This window comes from Arachis hypogaea, chromosome 11, assembly GCF_003086295.3.
Source record: "Arachis hypogaea cultivar Tifrunner chromosome 11, arahy.Tifrunner.gnm2.J5K5, whole genome shotgun sequence".
Lineage (NCBI taxonomy): Eukaryota > Viridiplantae > Streptophyta > Magnoliopsida > Fabales > Fabaceae > Arachis > Arachis hypogaea.
The window spans coordinates 135334421-135357292 of NC_092046.1; the positions used below are offsets into that span (position 1 = coordinate 135334421).

At 35.4% G+C, this 22872-nt stretch overlaps 3 protein-coding genes across 9 annotated transcripts; 1 reads left to right on the plus strand and 2 right to left on the minus strand.

The window, feature by feature from the left end:
• Positions 1-251: 251 nt before the first annotated feature.
• Positions 252-2839, plus strand: LOC112722786 (glucan endo-1,3-beta-glucosidase 5-like). The gene is made up of 2 exons (XM_025773942.3): positions 252-1090; positions 1482-2839. The coding sequence occupies exons 1-2, from the start codon at positions 756-758 to the stop codon at positions 2578-2580; spliced, it is 1434 nt and encodes a 477-aa protein (XP_025629727.1). The 5' UTR covers positions 252-755; the 3' UTR covers positions 2581-2839.
• Positions 2840-3205: 366 nt separating this feature from the next.
• On the minus strand, positions 3206-8909 carry LOC112722788 (calcineurin B-like protein 3). Of its 5 annotated transcripts, none has more exons than XM_072207496.1 (10): positions 8469-8778; positions 7360-7514; positions 7158-7257; positions 6676-6758; positions 6484-6543; positions 5959-6067; positions 5562-5614; positions 4651-4731; positions 4016-4128; positions 3206-3896 (listed from the first exon to the last, which is right to left on the minus strand). In XM_072207496.1, the coding sequence occupies exons 3-10, from the start codon at positions 7195-7197 to the stop codon at positions 3839-3841; spliced, it is 597 nt and encodes a 198-aa protein (XP_072063597.1). In that variant the 5' UTR covers positions 7198-7257; positions 7360-7514; positions 8469-8778; the 3' UTR covers positions 3206-3838. The 5 variants fall into 5 exon arrangements, with proteins under 5 accessions (XP_072063597.1, XP_072063598.1, XP_025629730.1 ...); XM_072207497.1 differs by lacking the exon at positions 8469-8778 and adding an exon at positions 8284-8413; XM_025773945.3 differs by lacking the exon at positions 7158-7257 and having other exon boundaries at positions 8469-8909.
• Positions 8910-15536: 6627 nt separating this feature from the next.
• LOC112722789 (BTB/POZ domain-containing protein At5g47800) lies at positions 15537-22115 on the minus strand. Of its 3 annotated transcripts, none has more exons than XM_025773950.3 (7): positions 20991-22115; positions 18897-19112; positions 18288-18395; positions 18140-18209; positions 17639-18037; positions 16822-17562; positions 15537-16396 (listed from the first exon to the last, which is right to left on the minus strand). In XM_025773950.3, exons 3-7 carry the CDS (start codon positions 18344-18346, stop codon positions 15830-15832), a joined length of 1836 nt encoding a protein of 611 aa, XP_025629735.1. In that variant the 5' UTR covers positions 18347-18395; positions 18897-19112; positions 20991-22115; the 3' UTR covers positions 15537-15829. The 3 variants fall into 3 exon arrangements, with proteins under 3 accessions (XP_025629735.1, XP_025629734.1, XP_029146115.1); XM_025773949.3 differs by having other exon boundaries at positions 17639-18043; positions 20991-21700; XM_029290282.2 differs by lacking the exon at positions 20991-22115 and adding an exon at positions 19539-19762 and having other exon boundaries at positions 17639-18043.
• Between the last annotated feature and the right edge of the window lie 757 nt (positions 22116-22872).

Here is a 22872-nt window from a genome sequence, read left to right on the forward strand (position 1 = left end):
TGGCAAACGACAAACAACCTTGTACACATGTCCCGTTTTGCTCAAATCCTCGTTGGTCAGTGTCCCACTGCGTAATTTAAATGTGCTTAATCTCCAGGATTATATATATGAGTAAATCCAATGGCTCACTCTGTCTCCAAGTGAACGATCAGAGTTTCATCCGCTGCAGTGTTCGTTATAAAGTTGAAAACGTAATTGGTCTTTTCCTGCCCAAGCCACTATTTCACTAATTCCTAATTCAAATAATCAACAGCCTCGTCATAATTGATCCTTGCTGGAAGGAACACCATGTTCCAGTTTCAGATAAAACCAATGTCACCTTCTACCTTAATCATCTATCATCCACTAATTCCATATTGTTGTATTTATCATAATAATTGCTAAATAAAATAAAGTAATTTAAACTAATGATTTCATTTGATGGACATAAGTAAACTAGTAAAGTATGAAAATTACTTGTACAAATACGTATGGCAAGTTGACACCCAAACCACAAAAGTTGTTCGTGACAACTGATAATAATCCCGGTCACCAGTTCAAAAAAACAGATTCCAAATGTGTGAAACCTGAAAAGTGAAAACAACATTTATTTTTCTGAGACGCAAGTAATATGAACCATTACTATTAACGCCGACATTAAAAAAAAAAAGGAGGTAACATAAGCAGGGCAGTATGGTAATTGCCTGCATAGCAGTTACTAAAGTATATGAGGCAGTTACAACTTACAAGAGTGTGATTGTGAGTGGAAGCTAAAAATGTTGGTGGTGGTGGTGGTGGTGGTATTAGCGTTGCGTGGTGCTTCTGGTGCGGTGGCAGAGACGGGAATAGGGGTGAACTGGGGGACGGTGTCGTTCCGGAAGCTAAAGCCGACGACGGTGGTTGATCTGCTGAAGGATAACAAGATTGGGAAGGTGAAGTTGTTCGAGGCAGAGGAGGACGTGTTGAAGGCACTGATGGGGAGTGGGATTGAGATCATGCTTGGCATCCCTAACGAGCATCTCTCTCTCTTGAGCTCATCTCCTTCAGCTGCAGACATGTGGATTCAGAAGAATGTTTCTGCTTATATGTCCAAGCATGGCGCTCTTATCAGGTAACGTAACTTTCCATAATCATTACATGCTTCTGTCACCAAACACAAGCTGATTCTACTGCACCACCATCTTCAATTATTTACTTTCTAACAATCTGTATGCCTATTAGTTCATGAGTAATTTTAGCAAGATCCTTTTGCACTAGACTGTTTCTTGTTTTTTTTTTTTTTTTCCCTTAAGCCACGGATAATCATTCAGTGAAACAATATTAGCGACCAAAATATTAAGGCGAGTTGTTGCATACATAAGACAGACTAGATTTAAACCCACAACTATTGTTTAAACCGACGAGCGAGCTGTCTCACTCGACCAACGCAAATTGATTATAGTTTATAGTATTTTATCAAGATGGATGTGAATCATGATTCCATCTTCGGCCTGTTAATGCAGGTATATTGCTGTTGGAAATGAGCCATTCCTGACGAGTTATAATGGTGAATTTCAGAATTTTGTGATTCCGGCAATACAGAATCTACAAGAGTCCTTAGTGAAAGCAAATCTAGCTGGCTCTGTAAAACTAGTTGTGCCATGCAATGCAGATGCCTATGAGTCCACGGTTCCATCCCAAGGTGCATTCAGGCCAGAACTGACCCAAATAATGACTCAGCTGGTTCAGTTCCTCAACTCAAATGGAGCCCCATTCATTGTTAATATATATCCATTTCTCAGCCTCTATGACAATGGAGAGTTCCCTCAAGACTATGCATTCTTTGAGGGAACAACTCATCCTGTCATAGATGGCCCCAATGTTTACACCAATGCCTTTGATGGCAACTATGACACTTTGGTTGCAGCTCTCAGTAAACTTGGGTATGGCCAGATGCCTATAGTCATTGGAGAAATCGGATGGCCCTCTGATGGAGCCATGGGTGCGAATATCACTGCAGCAAGGGTCTTCAATCAAGGCCTAGTCAATCATGTCCTAAGCAACAAAGGGACACCGTTGAGGCTGAATTCACCGCCTATGGATATTTATATCTTTAGCCTGCTGGATGAAGGAGCAAAGAGCATACTTCCAGGAAGCTTTGAGAGACACTGGGGGATATTCTCTTTTGATGGAAAAGCTAAATATCCATTGAACCTTGGCCTTGGAAACAAGGAGTTGAAGAATGCAAAGAATGTTGAGTACCTACCTTCAAGATGGTGTGTGGCAAGCCCTTCCAGTGATATGAATAATGTGGCAAACCATGTCAGAATGGCATGCAGTGTTGCAGACTGCACTACTCTAAACTATGGAGGTTCTTGTAATGGAATTGGAGAGAAGGGTAACATTTCATACGCCTTCAATAGTTACTATCAGCTGCAAATGCAAGATGCAAGAAGCTGCAACTTTGATGGTTTTGGTATGGTTACTTCTAGAGACCCTTCAGTTGGGGCTTGTCGTTTTATTTTGGGAGTTAAGGATAAAGATTCTGATTCATCTGCTTCTCAGATAACAACAACATATAAATATCATCTCTGCATTCTGCTGGTAATTTTAATTATCTAATGGATTTTTTAAGTCTCTGTGTGAATTTAAACAATTTAACAATTTAGAGGTTTCATGAGCGGGTTTTGATGGATGATGGATCTAGAAGTAAAAGTAGAATAGCTGATGTAGTTTGTGTAAGCAATTAGAAACATACCAAACAGCATTATTGATCTGCAGCTCACCATATATAATTCACTTAATGTATATCATAGTACAAGAGATGGAACAAACACTGACGTATTCAATATTAAACGATTCATAATTGATGCTTGTTCTAGTGGCTTTTGTTTCATGATTGAAAAGAACAAATCACACTAATAGTTTTATTATTGTTCAACTTGGTTGGAAGGGTGGAGCCTCTGATTTTTCTCAAAAATTTATTGGAAGCCAAATGTTATATTGCAGACTTTGCAGTATGAAGATACTACTGTATGTTTTAACGTGTCTGAACTTTCTCATGATTCACAAGATCCACAAGTACTAACATTCCAGCATGTATTTAGATGCCAATGCCATGGAACAGCACCAAAACCATTTCTCTCTTTCTAGTCTCTATGTAGCATTTACCGTTACGCGTTAAATTTATCTAATACTGTTAATGAAGTTGTAGACATGAATAAAAAACACTTCTGACAACCAGTGATTTTAGGCACTCAGTTTTTTGTTTGAATTAATTTCTCAAACCCATACCCATTCAAAAATTATAATTACAATAAAACATACATCGTTGACTCTGATAATTTATCGCCAACCTTGAAGAAAATAATGGCAAAAAGCGAAAGAAAAGTGATAGAAGGAACAATTTTTTCTGTTTTTAAAATCTTCAGGGACGGGTGGAAGGCATGGTTGGTTTTGGCTATGAGAATTAACATGCCATGTAATGTAATCTCAATCAAGTGTGTACTGTGAAGCAGCTCTTAACGATGGGCATGTTGCATGTTGCATGTTGCATGTCCATATGCGTCTGTTTAAACACATCTTCATAGTCTTCTGGAGCCTTTGCACACCACTTAATGGCAACATATTTCTCACCAAAATTCCAAGGTGCTGCTTTAAACACCTTAATGTTCTATTCTGTTCCCCTTTTATTCTCAATTGAAACAAATAATTAAGCAAACCCATTTGTTCAATCTAAGGTTCTTTCTTTCTACTCATAATGGAAATATAAACAACCTCCAAATCAATCCATACGCTTCCAAATAATCCTTCAGAGCACCAAATCGAAGCAAAGCCATTCCCAGTCAACCCCACTGATACTGGCATGGATATAGTTGCCTCAAGTGTCATCGACTTGAGAGTGAAACACAAAACTGGGAAATGTGGTGGTGATGTCTCTGCAAGGAAACAATTTAAGTTAGATGTTAGAATCCAGAGTTTAATAAAAAGCATACTTAGATCGATCTCTTTCAATTGAATTTCAAGATTTCAATATCAATGTACTGAAGCGACTCACTTAAGGTACTGAAGAGTCATATTTTTCAGAAGAGATGGATGCCGCAATACAAGGTTTCGCCATTCTTCCTTGTCAATCTTCCCATCATGTTTTGTGTCAGCTTCCTCGAATGTCTAAATGGTTTAAAAACTGTCAGTGACAGATAACCAGACACAATTGTGATAGCAAACGAGTTATGGTTTATGCCATTGCTATCAACAATCATGACACTAAGAGTTCAATAATAATAAGACTAAAGAAGCTTCGCTTTATTTACTTTAAAGAGAAATTTAGTAGAGAATCTTAGAGTAAAAACACGAAAATACAGAACAAAGAATACATAATTGCCCCCCGGTAGTGACTAATTTATGAGAAATAATTGAAGAATAAACATGCATCTGTCTAAAGAACATACACTTCTAAATAAAAATAAAAAAAATTGGAGACTCCACAGGGCTAGCTGCCAGATTTTTAAAAATCAATCACAAACAGGAAAAACTAGATTGCTAATTTCCAGAGTAGGCATGCATTACATATAACATACACAATTGATGACTGATGAGTGTAAATTTAATGAGTGAGAAAATTAGTTCCAGACATCAAGAAAAGCCAAAATAAAATGCCAAAAACAAAGTTTTATCAGCTAACTGAAGCACCTTGTCAATGATACTTTCAATCACATCATCCGAGAGATTCATACCAGATTCAGCAAGAGTGGCCACCACCATTTGTTTTACCTATACATAAAAGAAAATGATCATCAATACGTATCAAGTACAGGCACAGCCAATAACAAAAAACATTTTAGATCAGACAGATTATAGAGAACAAAAGAAAATAACACAAATTATGGTACTGAGATTCTAACACATCATGCTAAACTCATTTACAATTAAATTTTAAGCATAAACTTGAGTTTTTAAGAGGTAAAAGTCAAGAAGAAAAGTAATATATAGTTCTAAAGGACCGATAATTTACAGTGCTAAAGCGCAAAGACAAAATAACCTATACGCAGGTATGATAAACAAATAATTTAGCCATGACATTGGGCTTCAGTTTTTATGCTAAACATATTAAACCTGCCTTTTAGTGAGTGCCTTGCAATGGACTACCAACTCATATACGTTGTTCACAGTTCTTATCAATAATCACTGAGATCAGGTTGTCAATGCAGAACAGGTTATGTTCTATAAATCAACTTGGCCAAAAATAATACAGTTTTTGGATTCGTGAACAGGTAATAATCTATATTCCAACTTTTGGCATCTCCGATTCAAAGCCAGACAGTAGGCCATGAGGCAACAAGGTCCAATCTACCTTTAAGAAACTCATGAGATATTCCTGATTTTCAATCAAGGGCCTTGTATATTTGCACCAAAAAAGAATAGAAAATACACTGCCAATGGGCTTCAGAAAAACAAATTGTGCAAGGTATACATTCAGTTGCGAACACATAATTTTTTTTCCTACATTATTTGTCAAGTAACCTAAACAGAATACAAAATAGTGTATAGAACAGCAGACAAAACTTCTTCATTTAATTAGATTATAAGGAAAAATAAATTACCTCTTGTCTCTCAATAAATCCTTGCTGTTTGAGATCATACAATTGAAATGAAACTGCAAAGGAGTAAAGTTGGAAATCCCCAACAAGCACATGGATTACTAACAAATAGAAAGTGCAGTAAGATAAATGAATAGACTACTGAAAACAAAAAAAGATCCCCTAAAGTGAGAAACTTTATGAAGTAAAAGTGAGGCACTAATTCATAACTCCCATGATGTGTGTATCTCACTACCTTGATTTAAGGGTGACTAACCTCCTCACTTTAGAGAAGCCTGACATGCTAAAAACAATAGATATGATCTACCTCCCCATCCAATAAATACCCACACCTTTCTAAACTCAAATAAAATTGTTCACAAGAATATAAGTCTAGTCTTGTTAGAATTGGTCATCTCACACTCAATTTTATCATCAATTGGAGCATTGGGATGAAAGACAGAGAGAGCTCGTGCAAACTCGTCAAAATCAAGTATCCCATTGTGCTTGGTGTCAAACAAGTCAAACACCTACAGAATTCAGAAAATGCAAGATCATGAATAGAAAACAAATACTTTTCTGAGATTAATATTATAATGTATACATTATGTGGGATCATAAGCATTATCCAAGAAGAGAAATCTAATCTGGCTAATAAAGGGGGTAAAAAAAAGGTGGCCTATTATAACCACACATAATAACAAGGTGGAATAAGTCCAACAGGCTAATCTACATAGAATGGTAACCAAAGATAAACTTTTACATTTTTTCTTCAGAAATTGCAACTCTTATCCACAGCTAAATTATAAGAGTTAGAATTTCCCAATAAATACACAAATAAATAAATTCAAAATTCTTTTGTTATATGCTTATTTATTGTTTCTTACTCTCAGACAATAGATTAAAAGAAGTTGTACATAAAATAATAAGATAAAGCTCTACAAACCCTATCTGCAAACAAGCTCTCCTTCTTGTTTGTCTTAAATAGTGCCAACTGAAATTCTTCCTGCCATATAAAATAAGAAAACCATCAAGTACAAATACCATGCTGAAAGAAAGAAATCATCCTGAAATGTACAAATACAGATACCATAACACAAATGAGAGAAAGACAGGACAGGACACTGTCATAATTCACCTTATTAATTAATCCATCATCAATCACCGCACTGCTGATCTTCTTGAACAGTTCATAAAGTGCTTCTATCTCACTTACACTAACTGCATCGGTAATCAAACTGATAAATAACCACTTCATTTTAAGCTTTTGATAAACAAAGAAAAATGAGAAATAGAAAAGAGAATTGTTTCAGGATTTGAACAAGTTCCATTAAACAATAGAATCCAGTTGTACAAATACTCGTAGATAGCAGCTTAATTTTCAGACATTCATAAATCACTGGAAATATCTACACAGTGCCAAGATCATTGTCATGATTTCCAGATAACAACAATATATTTGCTTACAGTAACTTAAAAGATCTGTCCATTGGCGTATCGACAGGTAAGTGTCATAAGGCACCCCTAAGCCCAGTACTTCAGCGTAATTATCAGTGAATTAAACAGCAATCAATAAATAATTCTATAAGATCTGCAAGTACAATATGCAAGAAATCTTGCCTATGTGCCTGTGCGAGACCCAAGAAGCAAAGATAAGCATGGTAGGACCATAATTAGATGCAACCAGGATCGATAGTTTGTTATAAATGTCAACTCACAACTGCTAACATAAAGTTTAATTTACAATGTGATACATGATTAGTCATCCCTTGAAAAGCTTCTCACAACATAAGATGGAAAGAAATAGGCAATAATAACATACACACTGTCTCTCTTGCAAGAACTTCTGGATTTTCTAAGCCTCTGGGTTGCTTTGATGAATCAGAATCACAACAATTTACCAGACCAGCACACAAATGCTTTAATCCGTCTAGGCACTGCACCATGATATTTCCCGGATGTCAAAACTCCCCATACCTGAAATCCAGAAAATTCAATGGTGTGTATGGTGAATTGCATATGGTCACCTACACTTTCAAGCAGATGAGAGAGGACTGCATAGCAGATAAGTCAAGCCTAAACTATCCATTATTTGACACATTGTTTGACGGGTATGCCATTAATTTAACATGCACAGATACAGTAGTCTTCCAATCAAAAGCAGGAGGTAAATATAAAATTCCATTTAGCATTAAATTGATTTGTATATGAATCCATCGTGCATGCTTAATATTTCAATACAGTATGAATTCGGAAAAAGGTTTCCACCTTCTAAGAGAATATAGCTTAAAAGTCAACTCGCTGTCATTACTAGAGAATTTAATAATTCATATATTCAGACACACCAAAACAGATTCACTCAATTAGCCTATTTTACTCAAACAAATATTCTACATCCTTAACCATAGAAAGCAGAAACATGATCTCAAAGAGAATCCCCATGAATTCAATCCCCAATCAAATAGGCTGCCAAACCAATTTTGAGGCAATCAGGTTAAAGAAGTCTTATCAACGTGATTGCACCTAAGACCCGGTAATAAAAAATCAAATTACCAATTGCAGAGCATAAAATTCAGACAGAAGCACACAGTTACACGGAAAGGATGAGATGTTTAGCTGGATATGCATCAATCAAGGCAAAAACACAATAACAATGTAACACTAGACGTAGGCCTTAGTTGAAAATCCATTGCAGATTCCGAATCCAGAGCCATAAAGGATTAAAATGCAGGGAGTAGATACGGACCGTGCAACGATGAACAGAGACATAATCATTGGTTATTGGTTGATTGAAACACATAAAAAAGAAAGATAAAAAACTAGGGCTTTTGAAATTGGATCTACAAGTTGAATACTTTAGAGAATTAAAAACAAAAAAGCAACAAGAAATAATTGAGATAAGAACTGTAGAGATAGAGAAGTGGGGTTTACCTATCAGAAAAAGCAGAGAGAGAAGGAAAGCGAGGGGTTGTTGAAGTCAATATTCTCGGACATGTTTGTCTGCCTCTGTAAATTGCAATTTAGGGACAAATTGAAAAGCATCAAGCTTCTTTATTCTTTTTTATTTATATATGGGTTTAGTTATGATCATGATTAGGGAGAGTTTTCATTAATCTGTTCATAAGGAGGTGACTGGTGAGTAATTGCAAAATTTTGAACGTTGGCTCGAATCTACCGAAAGATGCGAATGAAGGATGAAGAATGAGAGAAGTGGGCTTTGGCAAATTAGAAAGGAAGAACCATTTTTCGGAGAGGAGAGAACAAAATTTTGAGGAGAACCCAATTTTTGGGTTTTGGCTCACCTAGCTGCACACGTGGCTCTTGACTGGTGGATTTGGTTTTCAATTTTTCATGCTTTGTTCAGTTCCACGCAAAACATTTATTGGATGATTGGATATTTGGATCAGTGTTTTTGGTCTCACAAGAATAGCTATAAAAATGGTTTGTAACTTTCTCTATTTTAACATGTTTTATTAAATTATTTAATACAAATACCAAAAAAAAATATTATTTAATACACAATTATATTATGTATGTATTAAAATTAACTATTAAAATCAGTTATTATTATAAAATACATATTAAAATATAAAAATATATTAAAAATAAATTAAATTATATATATTTATTTATATACAAATATATTGATGATTAATTTTAATATATAAATAATATTTTTATTTAATATAATATATATTTATGTTTTAATTATTAATTTTTTATGTAAAAACATTTTTATATGTGTAAAAATTATCTTTGAAACAAATAATTTAAAAATATATGTAATTTAATTTTAAAATTTAAAAAAAAATATTACAGAATTAGTATTTTTAGTAAAAAAATAAAAAATTAATTAATCTTAATTCAAATATAAAATAATAAAAATATTGGCTTTAAATAAATATGATTTACAATTTTAATAATCATATAGTTCACATTTAAATTATCTCATTTAACTCAAATAACTTATGAACTAATTTTAACTTATTAAATATTTTTTTATGTAATCTTTTTTCATTTTTTTTTTTTTGGATTCAAGCCCAACCAAACCTTATTTGAACAAGCTAAATATAAGTTTAAATATGTTGATAGTTTCAATTGTATGCAAAAATTTATTAGCTAACTATAAATCTTTAAATAAAAGTCAAATTTGTGATAAATTAGTTGTTAATCTATGGACTGGTCGTGAAAAATCAGAAAGAAAATATCGAATTTGTTGTAAAATAACTAAATAAATAAGGAAGAAGTAACAAATATAAAATACGAAAATATAATTAGATAACTCAAGTAGTAATATTCACTGGAATTACTATATCAATATAGTAGATATAATTAATATATTTAATAATATTAAAGTATATAAGAGAATAGTACGAAAGAGAAATAATATTATATGTTGTAATGTGTATATATATATAAAGATAGAAAGAAATATTAAAAGTAAAGAGAGAGAAATGCATTTGCTTTGTTTTTATTATTGCTATGTCACATTCGTAACATGGCTTCTATATATATAGGCAAATGAAGTTTGATTTCCAACTTCATTCAGTATTGTAAATGAAAATCAACCGTCCATATTAATGGGCATTCAATATAATCTTATCGCAACACTCCCCCTTGAATGCCCATTTAGGATTATTGCCTCGTTAAAACCTTACTAAAGAAAAACCCAGTGGGAAAAAATCTTAGTGAAGGAAAAAGAGTACAATATCCTTTAATGATGGGGCTGCCTCATTAAAAACCTTGTCAAGAAAAACCCAATGGGAAAAAAACCTGACCAAGGGAAAAAGAGTACAGTCTCCCCCTCTTGCCGACATCATTTAATGTCTCGAAATCGGCGCATTCCAATCTCATGTACCAATCTTTCAAAGGAGGATTTTGGGAGTGACTTTGTGAATAAATCTGCCAGATTGTCACTTGAACGGATCTGCTGGACATTAATTGTCCCTTGATTTTGAAGGTCATGAGTGAAGAAGAATTTGGGAGAAATATGCTTTGTTCTATCACCTTTGATGTATCCACCCTTAAGTTGAGCAATGCATGCTGTATTATCTTCAAACAGGACAGTTGGAGCTATCTTATGATCAATCAGTCCACATGATGATAGAATATATTGAATCAGACCCCTCAGCCAAAAACACTCGCGACTAGCTTCATGAATCGCCAGTATTTCAGCATGATTAGAGGAGGTTGCTGTAATCGTCTGTTTCGTGGACCTCCATGATATAGCTGTACCACCATATGTGAATAGGTATCCTGTTTGAGATCTCCCTTTATGTGGATCAGACAGGTATCCGACATCTGCATAGCCAACTAGTTGTGACTTGGATCCATAGGGATAAAACAATCCCATATCAACCGTTCCATGAAGATATCGAAAAATTTGTTTGATTCCACTCCAATGTCTTCTAGTTGGAGAGGAACTATACCTTGCTAGTAAATTCACCGCGAATGATATGTCAGGTCGCGTATTATTAGCAAGATACATTAGTGCTCAAATGGCACTAAGATATGGTACTTCAGGACCAAGGATATCTTCATTTTCTTCTTTAGGACGGAATTGATCCTTTTTCACATCCAAAGATCTTACGATCATTGGGGTACTTAATGAACGTGACTTATCCATATAAAATCTTTTCAAGATCTTTTCTGTGTATGTTGTTTGATGAATAAAGATCCCACCTTTTATATGCTCGATCTGCAGGCCGAGACAAAACTTAGTCTTTCCAAGATCCTTCATCTCAAACTCTTCTTTTAGAGTTTTTATAATTGTTGGAATCTCTTCAGGAGTCCCAATGATATTTAAATCATCAACGTACACAGCAATTATAATGAACCCGGATGTAGTTTTCTTTATGAAAACACATGGGCAGATATCATCATTCTTGAATCCGTTTTTGGCCAGATACTCAGTAAGACGACTATACCACATTCGTCCAGATTGCTTTAGACCATATAAAGATCTTTGCAATTTGACTGAGTACAACCCTTGCGAATATTCATTGGATGGTTTAGATATCTTTAGTCCTTCAGGGACTTTCATATAGATATCCCGATCTAATGAGCCGTACAAATAGGCTGTTACCACATCCATTAAATGCATATGCAGTTTATGATATGCAGATAAACTGACCAAATAACGTAATGTTATCGCATCCACTACGGGGGAATACGTTTTTTCATAATCTATACCGGGCCTTTGTGAAAAACCTTGTACCACAAGTCGGGCTTTGTAGCGCACAACTTCATTTTTCTCATTTCGTTTTCTCACAAATACCCATTTGTATCCAACAGGTTTTACATCTTCTGGTGTACGGACTACAGGTCCAAAGACTTCACGTTTTGCAAGTGAGTCTAATTCAGCCTTCATGGCTTCTTTCCATTTTGGCCAATCATTCCTTTGTCGACATTCTTCGATTGATCTTGGCTCAAGATCCTTACTTTCATGCATGATATTTAATGCCACGTTATATGCAAATATTTCATTGACAATTGTCTTATTTCGGTCCCATTTCTCTCCTGTAAAGACATAATTTATTGAGATCTCATCATTTTCACAATTTTCAGGTACCTGAACGTCTTCTGGCGTTAACACTATATCAGAATTTTGGACAACTGCAGGTGTCTTTACTATGTCTTTTTCAACAGGAATCGTATTTACCTCTTTTCTCTTTCGAGGATTTTTATCTTTGGAACCGACAGGCCTGCCACGCTTCTGGCGTGTATTTGCTTCCGTGGCTATTTGTCCTACTGGGACATCAATTCGAATTGGGGCATTTTTCACCCTGCCACGCTTCTGGTGTGAATTTGCTTCAGTGGCTACTTGTCCTACTGGGACATCAATTCGAATTGGGGCATTTTCCGCTTGAATATAAGATTTGGTTATCCTCTTTGTATCAGAAAATGCATCAGGCAATTCATTTGCTATTCTTTGCAAATGTATAATCTTTTGAACTTCTAGTTCACATTGCCCTAACCGAGGATCTAAATGCATCAACGATGATACATTCCAATTAAGTTCCTTTTCAGGAAGCTTATTCTCTCCCCCTAATGTTGGAAATTTTGATTCATCAAAATGACAATCCGCAAACCAGGCTTTAAATACATCTCCCGTTTGTATCTCAAGATACCTCACTATAGAGGGAGAATCATATCCAACATATATCCCCAATTTTCTTTGGGGTCCCATTTTGGTGCGATTAGGTGGTGCAATGGGAACATATATCGCACACCCAAATATTCTTAAATGGGAGACATTTGGCTGCTGGCCAAAAGCTAATTGCATAGGAGAGAACTGATGGTAACTCGTTGGCCTCAAACGACTAAGTGCTGCGGTATGTAAAATAGCATGCCCCAAACCGAGGTTGGGAGATTTGTCCTCATAAGAAAGGGTCTAGCAAGTAATTGGAGGCGCTTAATAAATGATTCTACTAACCCATTTTGTGTGTGAACATAAGCTACTGGATGTTCAACACTTATTCCATTAGCCATATAATAAGCATCAAAAGCTTGGGAAGTAAATTCACCAGCATTATCAAGACGAATTGCTTTGATTGGATTTTCTGGAAATTGTGCTTTTAATCGAATAATTTGAGCCAGTAATCTCGCAAACGCCAGGTTGCGAGATGATAATAAGCACACATGTGACCATCTCAAAGATGCGTCTATCAGGACCATAAAATATCTAAAAGATCCACATGGTGGATGAATAGGTCCACATATATCACATTGAATCCTTTCTAGGAATTCAGGGGACTCAAATCCAATCTTTACTGATGATGGCCTTAAAATTAACTTTCCCTGAGAACATGCAGCACAACAAAATTCACTAGTTTTAAGAATCTTCTGGTTCTTTAGTGAATGTCCATGAGAGTTTTCAATAATTCTCCTCATCATGGTTGTTTCCGGATGACCCAATCGGTCGTGCCAAGTTATGAATTCATTTGGGCTAGTAAACTTCTGGTTTACAATGGCATGATTCAATTGCACTAATCTTGGTATAATACAATCCAGATGAAAGTGAGGGTAACTTTTCTAGTATAACCTTTTTATTTAAATCATGAGTTGTGATACATAAATACTCATGATTTCCCTCATTCATCGTTTCAATATGATATCTATTTCGGCGAATATCTTTGAAACTCAACAAGTTCCTCAGAGACTTGGTAGATAATAGTGCATTATTTATTATAAATTTTGTTCCTCCAGGAAACAAAATTATAGCTCTTCCAGAGCCTTCTATCACATTACCTGAGCCAATAATAGTATTAACATACTCTTCTTTTGGCACAAGATGGGTAAAATATATATCACTTTTAAGAATAGTGTGCGAACTTGCACTATCCGCAAGGCAAATATCTTCAGAATATGTCCTTGCCATTTTTCTTCAAAGAAAAAAACAAATAATGATAATAGTAAAATGAGTAAAAGTACATGCACAGTAAAAATTATTCACACAAACACATACATATATCAAACTATTCCATCATTGATCAAATAGCTAATATTTCCTTCAGAATCCTTAAAGAAATTAGATACATCATAATGAGTGGTGTAATTTTTATAATTTGAAGCAAAAATTGTTTCCTTTCCTTTGTCATCCCTTTTCAAGGATACTTGATAAAGATCAATTAGGTGCCTTGGGGTACGACAAGTACGTGACCAATGGCCGTTTCCACCACAACGGAAGCATTTATCCTCAATTGGTTTACTTTACCCAATGTTTCTTTCTTTATCCCACTTCTGGTGAGATCCTTTCTTATGAACATAATTTCTTTTCCTTCCATAATTTTTCTTGTTATCAAAATCTTGCCATTTACCTCTTCTGGGGTTATAATTTGCCGCATTTGCTTTAGGAAATGGGTCGACGCCAACTGGGCGCGCTTCATGATTTCTCAAGAGCAACTCATTGTTGCGTTCAGCAACAAGAAAGCAAGAAATTAACTCAGAATATTTTTAAATTCTTTTTTCTCGATTGCTACTGCAGGAGCACATTCGAGGTATGGAAGGTCGATAAAGTTTTCTCTAACATATCGGGTTTGAGGAAGTATCACATGATTGTACCTTTCTTCAAGATCTTTCCACAGATCTGCAGGATCTTTTAATGTGGGGTATTCATTTTTCAATCATTCGTCAAGATGACGATGAAGGAAAATCATGGCCTTGACTTTTATCCTTCTGGAATGTATTATTTTCAGCCTCAATGGTATCTTCAAGATCCATTGAATCAAGATGGATTTCAACATCTATATCCATGATAAATAATTGTTTCCAGATATATCAAGAGCATTAAATTCAAGATGAGAGAGCTTCGACATAATGAAAATTTGTTACCTGAGTCTTCCTAAAAATTTGATCAGAGTCTCGTGCTGATAACGTGTTGTAAAATAACTAAATAAATAAGGAAGAAGTAACAAATATAAAATACGAAAATATAATTAGATAACTCAAGTAGTAATATTCACTGGAATTACTATATCAATATAGTAGATATAATTAATATATTTAATAATATTAAAGTATATAAGAGAATAGTACGAAAGAGAAATAATATTATATGTTGTAATGTGTATATATATATAAAGATAAAAAGAAGTATTAAAAGTAAAGAGAGAGAATTGCATTTGCTTTGTTTTTATTATTGCTATGTCACATTCGTAACATAGCTTCTATATATATAGGCAAATGAAGTTTGATTTCCAACTTCATTCAGTATTGTAAATGAAAATCAACCGCCCATATTAATGGGCATTCAATATAATCTTATCGCAACAGAATTTGAATTTTAGGCATGAAAAAGTTGATATCAAAACAATAAGACCATTACAAAATCATAAATATTCAAATAAGATTTAAAAAAAAAAATCCAAGGAAATATAATTTGTTTGGCTATCGGGATTCATAAGTTTGAACACCCTAAAGAGGTACCCAGCATGATCCCCGGATAAATATGAAATAAATTATGATTTTGATTTCCTTTCTTCTCTTTGCAAAATAATGTGATGGGAAGTGCATCAGCGGTCAGCCTTTGATAATTTGTAGAATTAATCACCACTAGTTCACTACAGTCTAACACTAGATCCTGATGATCATGGATAAGGGAAACAAGAGATGATAGTACCAAAAGGATTTATACACTGCTTACATTTTTATGATTTTATGACCCCTTAAAAAAAGAAATAAATAAGAATTGGAAGGTTACAAATTGCTCATTTAATTAGGAGGAGGCTATGATGAATTCTTTTATTTTTATTTTTTTTAATTTTCAAAGATCACTAACATCAAATAATCATCTACCTACCCTTTTCACGTCCATGTTCTGATTTACTTCTTGCTCTCTCTATGATCTTCTTAGGATCCAACTCCAACTTGCAGCTCGAAACACTTTCCTCTCTGATGTGTCCCCTCACCTTCTCCCTCTCTGACCCTGTTTCTTCAATGTCTCCTTTTATAACCATCTTTCTCTCCAAGTCCAATGGCAACTTACCATCTAATCTCTTACTACTCAAGTGGTGAAGAGTCTTCTTTTCTCTGCTTTCAGGAGGAAGAGAGGCTCTTGTTGTGGCTTCTTCCACGTTGAGTTCTTCTTTATCCAAGGCCAGTGACTGCTTGCTTTGTGCATCTCTTGGTCTATGCTTGGCTCCAAGAAGTATCTCATGCGGTTTTGGTAGTTTGTTAGTGGTTATTTCCCCCTTGTTGGTGGAGCCTTTCTCTTGCTCGAAGTAGAGCAGCTGCACCACTGTTCTCAATGGCAGAAGCTCGTTCTTCACAGCATGGGCACGTGCTTCTGGGGACAGTCTTTGGCAGTCTAGAATCCCACAAAGTCTCTTCTTGTCTGTCTTGTTCAGATCAGGGTGCACCTGTTCATGCATTCAACCCATAAGTGGTAACTCTTAACACTCAAAGCTTCAAAACCTTTTCCTATATTTAGAAAAATAGCAATAGCAACGATTGAATTCTAGGAGTAGTTATAAGGAATGCGATACGTTCTAGTAATGAGAACTGATACGCAGTACGCATATGCCACATTTAAAATATTTTACATGGAAAATATACTTACGACATTCCAGTACGCAAATAAATTGTAAATTGGTATGCAGTATATCACCTATTGGTGAACTATGATGCTAGATTGCTTAGTCATAGAAATTTCAATACTCATAGTTCTAAAAATTGCGAAATGTTATCTGTTTGATGAGTAAAATTTTTGACATCCAAGCAAGAAAGTTTGAAAGGTCTAAACAAATTGTCCAAGTAAGATGTTGGTGTGTTTGCAATACTTCACCTTAAGATAGATGTTAACTGCCTGGTAGAGGTCATCGTGCTCTACTCGGGCAATGCCGGGCACAGTTTCAGCAAGAGACACAAACTTCGACACCAGCATGTTCTCATCCCTTGCAACCACTTGAAGATAAGAATCAATGAGCTTTCCAACATTTCTGATAGATCTCAAAAAGTAGTTGCTATCCACGGCACCTGGGGACATTCTTTTCCAAAGCTTCAAGAAAGTTTCCAACACTGCTAAAACTAACTCTATGTCATAATAATTCTGATCCGAAGAAGATTTTGAGGGATAAAGCAGGTCGCTGACTGTTGCCTCCTCAAACTGAAGGCTTGCTCTTCTTATTAGCTCTGTTTTCGTCACAGAGGAGACACCGAGCTGAATCGAAATGCTTAGTAGTCTAAACAAGAATCCAACTGAAACTGATCCTCTGTCTGCTGGAATCATGCTCACGATTGTTTCAAGAATTTTGCGGTTCTTTGCCTTAGATTCATCTGTCTGAGATGCTGAACTGCCTGAATATCTAAGCTTTGTGACACCTGGTAGCCACCTGCAGGCATAGACATGCAATGCTTCGCCAATAAGCTGTGGAGGGAGCACATAGGTTGATCTAACAGCCATAACTATACACCTGAAGAGATCTATGTCAAGATCAGAAATATCTTCTGTCCACCAATCCTTTGGGACAGAATGGTGTTGTTTCTTGTTGTAACCGGGCCTAGTGTAGGTGTAGGACCATTTCACCTGCATAAAATCATCACTTCAAAAAAGTAATAATGAAAGACAATTGAGGCAGTTTTATGGATGTGTAGTTCTTGACCTGTTGTGGGGGTGTGAGGACTTTCTCTATGATTGAATCAATGCATTTTCTGACAATTCCAAGATTCTCAGACCACTCTGGTAAGGTAGCAGTTGTCTGAAGCGTGGCAATGGAATCCTTCCAACCTTCAAGAAGGCATGAATTGAAGAAAGCCTCAAGTTTTCCTACGAAGTTTCCCTTCTCAATGGAATCATTCATTCTTAGGAACTTGGCAGCACAGAGCGCGGATACAAAGTTATGGGCACTAATGTTGATTGAAATTCCATAGCAGAACTTGGCACAGAGTTCAAAAGCCTCTTCCCCTCCTGGTATATCATGAAGTTCAAGAGAGAAGCTCTCAGAATCACTTGAATCATAGCAAAGCCTTTGTAGAAGACCACATTTCGGAAGAAGCGGAAACTGCAGCTAAAAAGAGCACAATTATAGATGAACTAAATGTTGGTTTTATTTTGTCTTTGTTTTGTTTCCACACACGCCACAACTCCATTCTAGTTTCAGTACCTTGTGTAGCAGATAAGTAATATCGTTGATTTGTATCACAAGGTCTGCAGGGATCTCAGATATCAGAGTCCTGCATTATCAGATTACATAATTAATTTATAAAAGGGTTGTACACAGAATTTTGATATAAAGAGTTGCAGGGAAATACCTGGTAGCTTGTTCAGTGAAGAAAGTGTCTGGTCTTGTCCCAAGTTTCATGAACTTCATTTTTATTTCTTGATTTAAATGTTCAAGAAAATAAACTCTGCTTCAAAGCCTGCAGAAATTCAGAATACGGTACATTGAATGATACTGCCATAGATCCATGAAGTCAAGGTTCTGGTACTCTGTAGTTAACTGGAGAAGGGAAAAAGAGAAAGTGTGTATGTGTTTTTATGGGGTGGGGGGGCGTGTGTGTGTGTGTGTGTGTGTGTGAGAGAGAGAGAGAGAGAGAGAGAGAGTGCTTTAATGTAACCCTCTTAAAAGGGAAGCAAATTGGTTGATGAACATGCGAGGATGAATAATACATGATGATTCATGATCATGAAACGAGCAGAATAACATGGTAGCACCAACTTATTAAATTTCATCATATATTTTGAAGCAAAGGAGTGGATGTGGAAGACAAGGAGAAGGAAATCAGAAATCACAATGGCTGAAAGTAGAGGAGAGCGTGACATGATATCATGCTCCCATCATTCTGTCGGTTGTGTTTAAGAAAAAATTCACCAGATAAAGTATTTAAAAAAAATGGAGAAACCTGCAACAAAGACTTCACCTCAAGTTTTCTATTTATTTGGCAAGGACTCTGTCACTGCCAACCTGATTGATTGATTTGTGTAGAAGCATGAAATGAAAGTCCTTCAGTTCACAGAAGATGGGGATAGATAAACAATAACTTCTGTATTTTGCTGAAGACATGCACTTCAAAAGGTTTTTTGAGTAGTTGCAGGTGAAGTTGATTAAAGGTTTTCTGTCTCCTGTGTGCCCATGCCTGACATATGTACCAACAAACTCAACAACGTGAGAGTTCCACCATGGTTGGCAGACAAACTTATGCTGCTCATAAATTATTATTGTTTTATCCTAAAATTTGAAAAGAGGAATTAGAAAAGAAAATGAGAGCGGATGATGGAAAAGTGCTAAATATTAATTTAGTTAAAACGTTGACCCTATAAAATAAGTTAATCTATTTTTGGTACTATATATTTCTTTTGGTGCATGATCGACAACCAATTTCATCAAAGCTTTTTTTGACAAAAAAATAATAAAAAACTATAAATGCAGCTAATAGCATTAATTTTGCTAGTTGAATATTATGGGTATTGATTACTCATCTAACCCCACTCAAATTCATGATAATAGCAAAAGAAGAAAGCACCAACACCATGGCAGAAAATGCGTAGTGCATACATTTTACCTTGACTGATGGGTCTCTAGATGATAGGTGGTAAAGTAAAGAATGTTTATGTTGTGTGCAAGTTGGATTTTAACTATTAGGTCAGCCAGCATAAATCAGTAGTGCTTTTATAGTGGCTCACAAGTTATATAAATCCAAAGCAGATATGTAGTGTACTAATACACAAAGCAATCTCTTCAGAAGATACTTCTTATTCCATATACACAAAAATACACGCCTTTGCTCAGAAAATGATATGGGAAATCCCTGAGAAAGTGATTCACAAGGCAAATGTTTTGATCATTTTCTTCAGAGGTTACATTGTGAAGTCACTTTCATTGTGTCTGTAAAGAACTTTGACATATAAACTAATTTAAAGACCTTTTTTCAGTTGAAACTCACAATAGGCCCGCAGTGGTCCACGCCTATGCTCTTCTCAATTATCTCACCCCCCATTAATTATACATTATAATAAGAAATCAAGAAAGATGGTGGCCAACTTTTTCACTTTTCTCCCTTTGTTTCTCCTTTTTCCTCTCAATTATATTCAATAATTACTGAAATAGCTCAGCATTACTTCACAAAAGCATCTTGCCATCCACGTTTTATCTGGGATTTGGTAATCTTTTAAATTAAATAATAAAATATACATATTATAGAGAAAATAAAGTACAGAAGAAGAATCAACCATTGTTCTTGAGATTGAGGAATATATGATAATAATGCTAACTAGGCCCTTCCCACTGTTCATGAGTTGAAATCTAACATGCAGTTTTTGGTTGCGTGTGCTTTTCACAGGCAAATGATGATGGTAAAGAAAAATCAAGTTTTTGTGGCACAGCACACTTATTGCTTTCAACTAGCAGATGAAAAACTGTCTCATATTTTTTCCTTCCAAATAAGATTGCACCCAAAGCTTCACCATGTCACCTTTTTGTTAGAGGCAATACAGAAATATTCCAATGCTATGAACATCATGAAAATTGACACAAGTATTATGATTAATGTCAGCTTGCTACTCTTTGGTCTGTGCTAAATTGCAACATGACATGTATATTTGATTCTTGGATTGCATTAAGGTATTTATATCCAATTATATGTGGATTTTGTCCTCTCTAATTGATAAGGTTCTCCAGCAGTTACCCTCCTCACCACAGCACCACAAGGTTTTTATCATTTTCTTTTTGTCCCTATTCCTTTGGAACTTTGTTTAAGCAGAACCCAGAGTGTACGTGTTCCCTTTCCACAAGTTTTTATTATCTTCTGCCAAAAGTGCACTTCATCTTTGTAAGAGAATGAAAAAGAAGCAACTTTTTTAAGCTCTTAACTGGATTAGGAGTTGAAAGTCAAAACCTAAAACTGAGTGCTTTAATTAAAATACTACACTCTATACTATCAGTAGTAAAGCCTTCATCAAATTAAACCTCAGAGAAAAAGAGTGAATCAATAATACAAGAGAACATAAATAAATACCTGTCAACGTAATACTACTGATGCTTTATTGGTTGAGCCTTTGTAGAGAGCAGAAAAACCGGTCTTCAATAATTAAAAATGTGCAAGTAGCTTTGAATAGCAGTGTAAAATAAATTGAAGAAAATAGTATATGAAAGAGGCCCAGTATTATTCTGAGAAGTAGGTAGGCAGCAGCAACGTGCATGGAACATGTGAAGTTGATGAAAGAGAGGTTTAGCTGTTTTATGCAAGTAATCCTCAGATAGAGAGAGAGCTGCAGTAACTTAGGAGGTGGTTCGGTTATAGATAGAGGCAACAGGTTAAGGTTAAGGGTACGGGTCAGGGTCAGGGTGAGGGAGACAGTAACAGAAGAAAGAGAGAAGAGTAACACAATGTCTGTCTCCTAAGCAAAGATTAGTGTAAGGGCACATTCAAGAGAGAGAATGAGTGGTTTGTTACTTTGTTGGGATTAGTCAACACAGCAACGCAATTTATCAAACACCATATGTGCGATCTTTCAAATTCATGAATAGTAGCAGTACTAACTAAGTAGAATGGAAAACAAAGAAACACACATACACACATTGATGAATAGAGTGCAAGCCTCATTGAGAATTGAGGGTGAGTCACTTAGCAAAGAGGAAGAGGTTGAAAATTGGTGGTGTATGATTGAACACACAAAAAGCATGCAAGTGGGTGGGGAAAAGTGTGTGTGTGAAATGTGCATCCCTAATGATGGTTCCCCCCACTACCATGACTAAGGACTAAGGATATTCCTCTTCCTTCTTCCTCCGCTGTGTGCATGTCGGCCACGTGTCACTCTCTCAGCCGTTTGATGGGATCAGTATGACTTGTCTCTGTTGGTTGTTTTGGAGGCCACACACAGACAACCTCTTTCTCCAACGTGTCCATCATTTTGCTTACTCCTTCATGCCTAATAAATAGAAAATAAATTTTGGTATTAGGTGGTTGTTGATTCAATTCAATCGTGTGAAGTGTGATGGGAATGGGTCCCATATGATCTTGTTTCAATGGCGTCATTCAGAAGGGAAGCTAACGCATCTATCTCACCAATCCCGCCTCACTCAATATATATGCTAACTTATTGGAATGAAACCTCAAGTTACATTAACCACCTAGCTACCTATCCTGTAGCTGTAGCAAAGGAATATATCATAACTTCATATGGTCCTACCTACGGAATCATTGCTCCCCATCATCAACATACATACACATATTTGTTTAATGTTCAGTGCAGAAATTTAATTGATGAATAAATAGCTAATTTAGTTTGTTCTGGTGTTTTAACTTTTAACTGACTTGTTATAAGTAATAACAATTTATTAGTTAGCGAATGAATTGCTGCTTGCACAAAATGGGATTCAAAAAGTTTATACGGAAATACGCTTTAATTTATTTTATATTAAGCAAGATCAGGAGTCAGGACATAGGATTATATATTATCAAGTCATGAGATGGATGGCTGGATGGATTGATGGATATGGATCATTTTAGAATTTCAAATGCGTGAAAGAAACTTGTCAACTTTTGATGGAATAATACTAACTTTAATGTGTTAAATATATATACTCAATCAACTTAACTAGAACTAGCAGCCTTACATTCTCCACTTACTTTTTAATTTCTTTCTTGGTTATGGCCGATCAAAAGATCTTCCTGCTAACCGCAGGTTTTGAATTTCTTGATTATTACCATATCATGTCTTTAGAAAGGGAAACTTCAATTCCAACCTTTTTGTTTCGTCTAGTCATGTATATATAAAAATATATAGATGTAATTTTGTTTTCTTTACTTATATATTTTTGAATACTTTTTTACGTGACAAATTTCAATTCAAGTAGAATTCTAAACTTTTTAATTTTCTTTCCTTATACTTTGCAAT

Coding starts and splice junctions, on each gene's coding strand:
- LOC112722789 (XM_025773949.3), bottom strand. CDS start 18,346: ATGAAGTTCATGAAACTTGGGACAAGACCAGACACTTTCTTCACTGAA. Junction 18,044..18,139: donor TTACTTATCTGCTACACAAG/GTACTGAAACTA, acceptor TGCTCTTTTTAG/CTGCAGTTTCCGCTTCTTCC. Junction 17,563..17,638: donor TCCTCACACCCCCACAACAG/GTCAAGAACTAC, acceptor GATTTTATGCAG/GTGAAATGGTCCTACACCTA.
- LOC112722786 (XM_025773942.3), top strand. CDS start 756: ATGTTGGTGGTGGTGGTGGTGGTGGTATTAGCGTTGCGTGGTGCTTCT. Junction 1,091..1,481: donor AAGCATGGCGCTCTTATCAG/GTAACGTAACTT, acceptor CTGTTAATGCAG/GTATATTGCTGTTGGAAATG.
- LOC112722788 (XM_025773945.3), bottom strand. CDS start 7,483: ATGGTGCAGTGCCTAGACGGATTAAAGCATTTGTGTGCTGGTCTGGTA. Junction 6,544..6,675: donor ATGATGGATTAATTAATAAG/GTGAATTATGAC, acceptor TTTATATGGCAG/GAAGAATTTCAGTTGGCACT. Junction 5,615..5,958: donor AATTGATGATAAAATTGAGT/GTGAGATGACCA, acceptor ACTCCTTTGCAG/TTTCATTTCAATTGTATGAT.